The following is an 11,691-nucleotide window of genomic DNA, read 5'->3' as shown; positions in this document are numbered from 1 at the left end:
CCAGGCATTGCTTGTTTAAGAAGGTGGCTGATCACAGTATCTTATAAAGAAAAATTACATCTGGAAGATGAGTGGTATACGCTGTGGTCCCCAGTGTTGCGGTTGATCCTGAATCCCTAAATGATATTTCTCATCTCCTTCCCCTACCACCCTTCTCTTTTGGCCGGCACTTCAGCTGGTCCAGGTTGCTTTCCTGGCTGAAGTAATCTACGTCTTCATTCCTGAGAGGTCTGAACACTAGGCCGTTGGCCCTGGTCAGGCTATTGTTGGAGCGACTGCGTGTTTATGGTTCTCACCGGGCAGGAAGCCCCAGGACACAGCTCAGTGAATCCCCCTGAGCGCCAGACCCTAAATACTCCTTCCTGCCCCTACTATGAGGCAGGGATGCTAGCTCCTTGTGTTAATCAGGGCCAGTAACCCTGGCTAGTACTCGACTTTTGCCTGATAGTCTAATGGCATGAAAAGCCCCAAATGCAGGAAATCCCTATAACTTTATTTTTAATTTTTTTTCTTTATTTCTGTTTTTGGCTGTGCTGTGTAGCTTGCATGTAGGATCTTTGTTCTCTGACCAGGGATCGAACATGGGCCCCCTGCTTTGGAAGTATGGAGTTCTAACCCCCTGGGCTGCCAGGGAATTCCCAAGCCCCTGTAACTTTTTAATTTATTTTGAAAACATTTTTATCTTATACTGGGGTATAGCCAATTAACAAACAATGTTGTTATAGCTTCAGGTAAACAGTGCAGGGACTCAGCCATACATATACATGTATCCATTATCCCCCCAACTCCCCTCCCATCCACTCTGCCACATAACATTGAACAGAGTTCCAGGTGCTCTACAGTAGATCACTGTTGGTTATCTATTTTAAATATAGCAGTGTGGACATGTCTATCCCAAACTTCTTAATTATCTCTTCCCCTCATTTTCCTCCCTGCAGCCCCACACGACCATAAGCTCCTTCTCTAATTCGGTGAGTCTGTTTCTGTTTTGTAAATTCATTTATATAATTTCTTTTTAGATTACACATACAAGGGATGTCATAAGATATTTCTCCTTCTCTGTCTGACTTACTTTACTTAGTATTGCTCTCTAGGTCCATCCACCTTGCTGCAGATGGCATTATTTCATTCTTTTTAATGCGAGCCCCCTGTAACTTTAGATTTAGGAGAATCTTTACTGTTTTCCTTTGTGGAAACATTTCCTGCCAGGAACCAGGATTTCTAGTCCGAAACTGTCCAGAATCGTGGGGAGAGGAAGTACACATTTCTGAGGTGGTTGCCTGGCAGCAATGGTCATGGGGCCACTTTCTGCTTGGTTCCTGGCTTCATGTGTTCTAGCTGTCAGAGATACAGAACTGTTTAAGAACCTCTGATTCAAAGTACATTCTGCATCCCCACCTCCAGTGTACATCCCCAAGTTAGTGCCTTAATGGCACCTTTAATTCCAATCTTGTGGAGGTTCCTTAAAAAGCTAAACATAGAGTTGCCATACAATCCAGCAATCCCACTCCTGGGCATGTATCAAGAGAAAACTCTAATTTCGAAAGACTCATGCTGTGTTCATAGCTGCACTATTTACAACAGCCAAGACAGGGAAGCAACCTAAATGTCCATCAACTAATGAAAGAATAAAGAATATGTGATACGTATATACAATGGACTATTACTCAGCCATGAAAAGGAATGAAACAGTGCCATTTGCAACAATGTGGATGAACCTAGAGATTATTAACTGAAAAAGGTCAGAAAGAGGAAACCAAATACCGTATGATATCACTTCAGGTGGAATCTAAAATACAACACAAATGAACCTATCCACAAGACAGAAACAGACTCACAGACACAGAAAACAAACTTACGGGGGATTCCCAGTGGTTAGGACTCAGCACTTTCAGTGCCATGTCCCAGGTTTGATCCCTGATCACAAGCCCCACTAGGATCCTGAAAGCCCCACAGTGAGGCCCAAATAAATAAATCCCCTACCTCATTAAAAAAAACTTACAGTTATCAAAGGGGAAAAGGGTTGGGATAAATTAGGAGTTTGGGCCTAGCAGATACACACTCTCTGTGTGTGCGTGTGTGCTAAGTCGTGTCCAACTCTTCGCAACCCCATGGCCTGTGCCTGCCAGGCTCCCCTGTCCATGGAATTTCCTAGGCAAGAATACTGGGGTGCGTTGTCCTTTCCCTTATTCTAGGAAATCTTCCCGACCCAGATATGGAACCCATGTCTTTTGTGTCTCCTGCATTGGCAGGCGGCTTCTTTACCGGTGCGCCATCTACTATATAAAACATATATAAACAACAAGGGCCTGGATAGCACAGGGAAGTATGTTCAATCAGTTCAGTTCAATTCAGTCACTCAGTCGTGTCCGACTCTTTGCAACCCCATGAACCGCAGCACGCCAGGCCTCCCTGTCTATCACCGTCTCCTGGAGTTCACTCAAATTCACGTGCATCGAGTTGGTGATGCCATCCAGCCATCTCATCCTCTGTTGTCCCCTTCTCCTCCTGCCCTCAATCCCTCCCAGAATCAGAGTCTTTTCCAATGAGTCAACTCTTCGCATGAGGTGGCCAAAGTATTGGAGTTTTAGCTTCAGCGTCAGTCCTTCCAATGAACACCCAGGACTGGTCTCCTTTAGGATGGACTGGTTGGATCTCCTTGCAGTCCAAGGGACTTGCAAGAGTCTTCTCCAGCCTCGCAGTTCAAAAGCATCAATTCTTTGGTGCTCAGCTTTCTTCACAGTCCATCTCTCACATCCATACATGACCACTGGAAAAACCATAGCCTTGACTAGATGGACCTGTGTTGGCAAAGTAATAGCTCTGCTTTTTAATATGTTATCTAGGTTGGTCATAACGTTCTTTCCAAGGAGTAAGCATCTTTTAATTTCATTGCTGCAGTCACCATCTGCAGTGATCTTGAAGCCCCCCAAAATAAAGTCTGACACTGTTTCCACTGTTTCCCCATCTACTTCCCATGAAGTGATGGGACCAGATGCCATGATCTTTGTTTTCTGAATGTTGAGCTTTAAGCCAACTTTTTCACTCTCCTCTTTCACTTCCATCAAGAGGCTTTTTAGTTCCTCTTCGCTCTCTGCCATAAAGGTGGTGTCATCTGCATATCTGAGGTTATTGATATTCTCCTGGCAATCTTGATTCCAGCTTGTGCTTCTTCCAGCCCAGCGTTTCTCATGATGTCCTCTGCATTGAAGTTAAATATCTCGTAATAAACCACAGCGGAAAAGGATATGTGTACGTGTGTCTAATTGAACACTTTTGCTGTATGCTAGAAGTGAACCCAACAGTATCAATAAACAATACTTCAATTAAATAAAAATCTTGAAATCCAGGTTTCCAGGAATCCTTTGGGCTGGAAGAAGGACCTATCTTGTCAAACGGGAGCAGCTTACCTTTACCTGGAGAGTGCAAAGGTTCCTTGAGGCTGATGCCTCCTACGATGATGCTTCTTGAGTTTTGCACCTGCCTCCCTTAAGGGCTTCTAAATCAAAAGCTAACATCAGGTCCTAGCATGTGGAGAAGTACTGCCCCACATAACTGAAGAAAGGGATTGTTCACCCCCAAATGCTGCAGGATCTGAATAACCTGAATAATATGTACCAGCAGGAACCAGGACAACATACATGGAGTGGATCGTTGAGGTTGGTAGTTCAGGAGGATGAACTGCAGAATGGTAGAATGATTGGCTAGGGGAACATGAAAGTGTTAGCTGCTCAGTCGTGTCCGACTCTTTGTGACCCCATGGACTGTAGCCTGCCAGGTTCCTCTGTCCATGGGATTTCCACCGGACAAGTAGGGCTTTCCATTTCCAAGTAGGTTGCCATTTTCTTCTCCAGGGGACCTTCCCAATCCAGGGATCAAACCCCAGTCTCCTGAATTACAGGCAGATTCTTTACCATCTGAGCCACCAGGGGAAAGTTTATTTTACTTTATTTTTGCTGTGCCATGTGGCTTGTGGGATCTTAGTTCCCCAACCAGGGATCGAACCTGGACCACAGCAGTGAAAGCACAATGTCTTGACCACTGGGTCACCAGGGGATTCCCAGGGGAGAGTTTATTGATATAAGCATCAAGGGTGCTCTCTTATGACTCAGGATTTAATTTCCTGGCAAAGACACTTGAAGCCTAATGCCTCACTGGGAATGACTCCTTGAAGCTCAGACAAAACAACAGTCTACAGCAATTGAGTTGAAGACTTCTGAATTGCCTCAGCAGAGTATTGAGGAAGGAGTCAAAAGGCTCAGAGAGGCAGGCTCACTAGAATGGAGTTGTGATGTAAGATGAGAAAATCCACAGATGATTGTGACGTTTCAGGAGTTATGAGCATCCCACTTAACACAGCAATGGAGTCTGACTGATGCAGGACCCAATCTCAGAATCCCATCACAAGAGTTTGCTTCCTACAATTCCCCTAGTACCCACTGTCTTGGGATGAGTCCCCCCGGATGCAGACTGGGAGATAAGGATTTGACAGCAAGTATTTATTTGAGTGGTCATCTCAAGAAACACCAGGAGCAGCCTGAGGATATGAGACAGGGAAGAGAAGGGAGCCAAGAAAGGACATTGCTGATCAGGTGACTGTTATGGATAACTAGGGCTGAGTCCTGCTGAGGATCTCTGCAAGGCAGAGTAGCATACATTTCAGAATTAACCACCCCAGTGGTGAGGGAGCTGGGGCATTTCTTTTTAAAGATTTTTTTTTCATGTGGACCATTTTTGAAGTCTTTATTAAATTTGTTACAATATTGCCTCTGTTTTTGTTTCTTGGCCACAAGGCAGGTGGGATCCTAGCTCCCCGACCAGGGAGGGAGCCTTTAGCCTTACACAGGAAGATGAAGTCTTAACCACTGGACTGTCAGTGGAGTCCCAGAGGTGGGGTATTTATCCTCCAGCTTTCAATCTGTCATTGACTGAGAGATGCTTCCAGAGGCACTAACTCCCCGGAATTTCCAGGCTGCTTTACATTGCCAAAACCCTCAGGTGGAGAGTAGCAAGTGACTTTGGCAGGATGCTGTGACCGGCATAAGAGCAGTAAGGGAATATGAATGAGATGCCAAGTGTGTGTGCCAGCCGCTTGCCTATCCATGTGATAAATATTTATGGGGTACCTCCTGTTCTGGCACTGGGATACAGCAGGGAAGAAGGACATACGGTCCCCACCCTTACAGAGTTTCCCTTCTGACTGAGGAGGCAGAGAATAAACTGGCAAACAAAACAACTGCAGATTGTGAAGTGTGCTCCACGAACAATACTATGCTATGGTTAGAGACTACTGGAGGCTGTGTGTGAAGGGTGAGGAGCAGAAAGGGCGAGCCTCTTGGGAAAAGGCCTTTCAACCAAGACCCGGGAGAAAAAGAGGAGCCAGGCATGTTCATGCCCAGGGAAAAGCATTCCGGGCACGGGGAACAATGAGAACAAAGGTTTGGAGCAGGAGAGAGCATGGCGTGTTTGAGTGGCAGAAAGGAAGAGGCGGGAGGAAGGAAATTTGGCATCCATGAAGGGGATGAAGACGGCAGGGCTAGATCTGAAGGCTTTGCCAAGGATCCTAGGTTTCTTGTTTTGGCTGGACCGCTCAGCATACAGGATCTTAGTTCCCCAACCCAGGGCTGAATTTCTGTACCCTGTAGTGGAAGCAGAGTCTTCACCACAGGACTGCCGGGGAAGTCCCAACGAGCCTAAGTTGTATTCTAATTGCAATGGGAAGCACTGGAGGGTTGACTGGAGTGGCGTGATTTGATTCTCTTTTAGAAAGCTCACTCTGGTTGTGACACTGCTGTCTATTCTCCCAAACCCAATATAGAGTGATTTTTTTTTTTTTTTTGGCGGGGGGAGCATCGTGGCAATGTGGGATCTTAGTTCCACAACCGGGGATTGAACCCACATCTCCCTTGCACTGGAAGCGCAGTCTTAACCATCGGACCACCAGGGAAGTCCCTGCACTATAGAGTCTTGTTCCGTGCTAGGCTCTGGGGACACGGAGGAGATGTAGCCATGGTCTCTGCCCCTGGAGTAGTACTCAACCCTCCTCCCCAGCTCAGCCCTGCCCCAACCTGCATCCCCTGCCCTGTGACACTTGACACAACTTGATCCATTGGAAGCTAGTTTATTTTGATGTGTGTTTCATGGGGCTGGGCTGGGCCGGGAGGTGACTGGGCTCCAAGGCTCAGTTCTCAGGGATGTTGGTCCCCTTCCTCAGCACTGCGGCGGCCGAAGTCCATCCATCCATATGCGGCTTCCTCTTCCTCCACCCACGGCCCCTGCTTCTTGGACAGGTCTGAGGGTCAGAGGTGGGAGAGGAGGTGAGGATGGGGGAAAGGACATCTAGGCTCTAGAGCCTAGGACCACCAGGCTTTGGGTGCTTTGGCCAAACCAGGCAGGGCGAGACAAGCAGGGATGGTTGTCAGCAGCTCCTACCTGCGACCATGTGTGGCGGATCCTGAAGCCCCAGCTGCCGGCGGGGGTGCGAGGCTGGGCCCAGCCGGTCCATCCTGAGCGGCTCCTGGCCCCTATTGGCCCCTGAAGCGACGGGCGCGTCTTGCAGCAGGGAGTGGGGTTTCCAAGAAGCTTCACAGAAGGCGGCCAGAGCCAGCACCAAGATCAGCGCATGTGCACACAGTCGCTGCATCTTGTCTGCAGAGGAGAGAGGGACTGAGCTTAAAGGTGGGGTTGTCCAGGCACCCGGAGGCAGAGTGGACCCTCCTCCCTGCTGACAGGCCGGCAGTTCTCCACGGGCTTGTGGACCGTTCCTCCTGGTCCTACCATCTCCTTCCCTGACTCCTCCAATCGCAACCTTTGCCTTTTTTAAAGGCAAGGAATTTATAACTCAGAGCAAGGCTTTCCAAACTGTTCTGTAGAATTTGAGGCCATGTGAGTGGCTCTATAATGTTTAAGTCTTGGGGTTTAAGTGAACTTTTAAATACTAATATGGATGAGATATACACACTCAGAAGCACATAGCAGCTCTTTGAAGCCCACAGCAACTTCACCGCATGGTGGGGTCACACTGTGGTAGGGAAGTTTCTCCTGCCATTCTCATTTAACTAAGGACTATCCTCTGATTCTTTCCAGGTGATGCTAGTGGTAAAGATCTCGCCTGCCAATGCAGGAGACATAAGAGACACAGGTTTGATCCCTGGGTCAGGAAGATCCCCTGGAGGAGGGTACGGCTACCCACTCCGGTATTCTTACCTGGAGAACCCCCATGGTCAGAGGAGCCTGGTGGGCTACAGTCCATGGGGGTCACAAAAAGCTGGACATGAACAAAGTGACTTAGCATGCACATCTCCTCTGATTACAATCTACCAGTTGAAAAAAAAAAAAAAGACCCGGAAACTGTCACCATTTGCAGCTCTGTATCAAGGTGAGCCAAGTTTGGGAAAACCAGAATACAAAAATAAAATGGATGCTCAAACAAATCTAAAATTCTATTCTGAGGATTCAAAAGTTTCATGTTCTTTCAGCCTCATTGTTCTGATTGGCTTTATTGAAAGCAAATGATAAAAATATTGCCTTCAAAGAGCACACTTGTATACATGAAATACTTCTTTCATCTGTTTTCTCTGTTAAATTTCCTTTGGGAGAGGAAGGGTTCTTCTGCTAAAGAAACAAAGTGGAAAAATCTATGCTCTAGAGCAATGCTGTCCAATATGGCAGCCTCCAGGCACAGGTGGCTCTTTACATTTAAATTAGTACAAAATTGAAAATTCCCTGGGACTCCCCTGGTGGTCCAGTGGCTATACCTCTGAGTTCACAATGCACTGGACCCAAGTCTGATCCCTGGTCAGGGAACTAGATCTCACATCCTGAAACTAAAAGTTCGCAGGCCTCAGCTAAGACCTGGGGCAGCCAAATAAATAAATGAAAATAAAGATTAAAAGAATTCCTCCCTCACACAGCCATATTTCTAGTGCACATGTGGCTGGCCAGTACTGTATCTCACAGTGAGGCTATGGAACATTACCACCATCGTGGAAAGTTCCATGAGGCAGTGCTGGTCTATGAAAGAGCTTGAGATGAGTTCCAGTTCCAGTCCTGTCCAATTTGTATGACTTTGGGCAAGTCACATCTCCTTCTGGGCCTCAGTTTTCTTACCTGAGAGATGGGAGGATAGCCTTCATCCTAAACCCTCAGGGCTGGGGTGAGCATGGCGTCAGAGAGTCAGGGCAGGGCCCTGGCTGAGGGAATGGGGCAGCTCGAAGGCAAGGGTTGGGATGCCAGGGTGGATCCTAGAGCTGAGACCTAACCCAGCTCTGGGCTAAAGGAAGGGTCTCAGCCCCGGAGACACTGAGATGTGAGCCTGGTAACTTAATGAGGGTAGGGGTCCCATCAACCCTCGTCCCAGCCTCTCCCCTCCCTTCCTGGGTGGTCTCACCTGCGGAGCTGGGAGGTGGGTGATGCTGCTGTCGGCCGGAATCCTCACTCCTCCGCTCTGCTGGGTGTTCCAGCCCTGACTTATAAATCCTCAAGGCCCCTCCCAAACCTCCCCCCGACCAGGAGGGGAGGCTCCCCACTGCAGAGGAATAGGGGTGGGCACAGGTACCTTACCCCCGCCCCACCCTGTCCTCAATCATCATCCGGATGTGGGGGAAGAGAAGGGGAGCTGACCTTCACAGTGAGGGGTAGGAGCAGGGTGCGGGCAAGTTTTTCAGTTGGACATGAGGGCGGGTGGGAGACAGACACCCTGGGGTCAGGGGTACAGTCCCTTGCCGTGTCCTTAGGGTCAGACACCTGCTGATCATCCCTTGGACCACATCCCATTTAGATGAACCAAGTGACCTTAGATTCAGAGAAAGCGTGTTTCACGACAGGTTGATGTTTGAAGAACAGGGAGTGTGTGAGTGTGGAGTGAGGTATTGATCCTCTGTCCCCTCTGTCAGGCTCTGCAAACAGGATGTGTCACGGTTATCAGGAGCAATGGGCCGTGGGCTGATGGCCCTCCTCTCTCTGCCTGGTGACTGCATCCTGGTTGCCTCTGAAGCCCCTTCACCTGATTTACCTGGAGAATCCTGAGTGTCCCCCCTCCCATGCCCTTGATGCTCTCTGCACTGAGCTGGATTTAGCTTGTGGCTCCCCATCATTTCTCAAGTCTGCCCCTCCTCCCCTACTCCTTCCTACCCCCACCCTGCCCTCAGCCAGTTCCCTGAGGCTTGTACACTTCCAGGCTCCCTCCCTCATTTTGTTTTCAAAGTGAGATATTAATCTGCACCTTTCAATATAAAAATACATCTTAAAGTGGTTGACAAACAGACTAAAGCGTTTGCCAGAAAACCAGAAAATCGAGTGGTATGTTTAGTACACTTATTTGATAAACTGCTGCATTGACCTGGTTTGGATGGATGTAACTAGCTCTAGGCTGTGTTCGATTTTTCCACAGTTGAGACTAGAGATTTTGCTTTTGTTCATGCGTCAACAGGCCCCCTCCCTGTCTGGGGGAGTTTTGATGTCCCTTGGATCTTGTATAAGGGGCTATGGTACCCACGCTCACAGCCAGCCTTACTGAGAATGAATAGGTGAGGAAAGAAGCAGGCTGTGAGGTGTCCATGGCAACCAGTAGCCAAATGTTCTAATAATCAGTCTCATCCGGAGCAGGACTCAGTGACTCAGCAGATGGAGTACATGAAAATGACAAAAACGGGGCAGACGTTGTTGATAATTAATTGAATCACAGAACCTCAGAGATGGAAGGGACTTTGAGGGGGCTTGGGAGGAAAGGTGGGGTGGGGAGCAGCTCTGCTCACATCCTGGGGGAATAGAGATGTTCACATTGCTATGGTAACGGGAAATTGTAAGCTTTCATCAGAGCCCTGGTTGGTTGTACAGGAACTGAGACTTGATTTCTGCTGAGGAGGGGGTTGCACTCCCTTGGCTGTTCTGTAGGCTGGTTGCTGGAGGGGTGGCCACTGCACAGGACAGAAGCCGGTACTCTCACTCAACCGGCTTCCTTTGCGGCTCAGTTGGTAAAGAATCCTCCCTCAATGCGGGAGACCTGGGTTCGATCCCTGGGTTGGGAAGATCCTCTGGAGAAGGGAAAGGCTACCCACTCCAGTATTCTGGCCTAGAGGGGTGGCCACTGCACAGAATAGAAGCCAGTACTCTCATTCAACAGGTGATGGTGGAGGGCTACTGCTAGCGGGTGCTCACGGGCATGCGGGGCTCGGGTGGGGGTCTTGCAATCACAGACACTGCATGTTCTCACAAGGGGAGTTTGTCCTATGGCAAAGGGAAGGGTTTCCTGGCACTGCCCTCTTCCAGCTTTGGGCAGATGGCTCTCTCTCTCTGAGCTGTTTTCTCCCCCTGGAAATGAAGGAAATTATTTAGAGAGGAGTCTTGAAGAAGATATACCTGAAGCACAGGGCATAGAACAATGTGGGCATCTAATCTGTTTGCATCTCCTCCCCTTAGCCTCTCTGGCCTCAGTTAGCCTCATCTGTGAAGTGGTTATCACTCATTCCTATCTCACACGGCTGCAGTGAAGGGTGAATGTGACAAGATCTTGCATACACAGGGTAGCTTCTTCCCTTCCAAGGACTGAAGAACATCATTCCCTAAAAAGCAGTGTCTTTGAATCCAAGGTTTTCCCTCCTGCTTGCCATGGCTCAGAGGGATGCCTGCCCTGAGTTGCTATTGAAAGAGGAGGCAGGGAGGGAGGCTGTGGAGGCTGGGCCTCTCAGAGGCCGGCACCAACTGGTGTGCGGAGGGCTTTGGAATTGGTGAGGCCAGGTGTGGAATCCTGGCTCTATAACACCAGAAAATCCAATTTCTGGGTCTACCAAGTTGAAGAGCAGGTCCCAGAACCTGGGGCCCAGCTCCCTCCCCTGTCCTCACTGTAACAACAGTGCAGAGTACAGGCACTAAATCCTCTGCAAGAATGAATGTAGTTGCTCTTCACCATAATCCTTGGACATAAGTGTGAGCATGTCCCCATTCTACAGATGAAGAAACTGAGGCTCAGATAAGTGAAGCGATCCCTGCCCTGAGTTTACACGACCGATCAAGGAAAGCTGGGCCTGAAACTCAGGTCTCTATCTTCCTAGTTTGGGGATCTTTCTCCTCCCAGTGGGGATGTGGTGGGTAGAATAATGGTTTCCCAAAGAGGCCCACAACCCCAGTCTCTGGGACCTGAGAAGATGCGGCAAAAGAGACACTGCACGTGTGATTAAGATTACTGACTTTAAAAGAGGAAGTTCATCCTGGATGATTGGAGAGAGCCCCGTTTAATCAGATGAGCCCTTAAAAGCAGAAAGCAGTCCTTGGCTAGAAGCAGAAGTGATGTGGCTGAAGGATGAAGCAAAAAAGTTGAAGAGTGTGAAGGACCAGCCCTTGCTGGTTGCACGATGGAGGGAGGACGAGACGAGGGATGCAGGTGGCCTTAAGGACCTAAGTGGTCCCTGCTGACCTCCAGCAAGGAACAGGGACCTCAGCCCCCACAGCCACAAAGAATTGAACTCGGCCAACAACTCAAATGAACTTCAACTTGGGTTTATTCCTGGCCCCTCCAGAAAGGAAGGAAGCCCTGGTGACATCTTGTTTTGGCCCAGAGGGCCAGGCTGTACCTGGACTCCGATCAGAACTGTGGGGGATTGAATTTGTGTTGTTTCAAGCTTCTGAGTTTGTGTTCATTTATCACGGCAACACTAGACAGTGAGTCCAAGGGGTTCCAGCCTTTTGAAGGTT

The 11,691-nt window shown here is 48.7% G+C and overlaps 1 protein-coding gene across 1 annotated transcript; it reads right to left on the bottom strand.

Moving 5' to 3' along the window:
• GAST (gastrin) lies at nt 6,107–6,648 on the bottom strand. Its single transcript, XM_018064071.1, has 2 exons — nt 6,433–6,648; nt 6,107–6,292 (listed from the first exon to the last, which is right to left on the bottom strand). Exons 1-2 carry the CDS (start codon nt 6,641–6,643, stop codon nt 6,189–6,191), a joined length of 315 nt encoding a protein of 104 aa, XP_017919560.1. The 5' UTR covers nt 6,644–6,648; the 3' UTR covers nt 6,107–6,188.

Source organism: Capra hircus, chromosome 19 (assembly GCF_001704415.2).
Source record: "Capra hircus breed San Clemente chromosome 19, ASM170441v1, whole genome shotgun sequence".
Lineage (NCBI taxonomy): Eukaryota > Metazoa > Chordata > Mammalia > Artiodactyla > Bovidae > Capra > Capra hircus.
The sequence above is the reverse complement of the archived record's forward strand: the minus strand, read 5'-3'. Positions and strand labels throughout refer to the sequence as shown.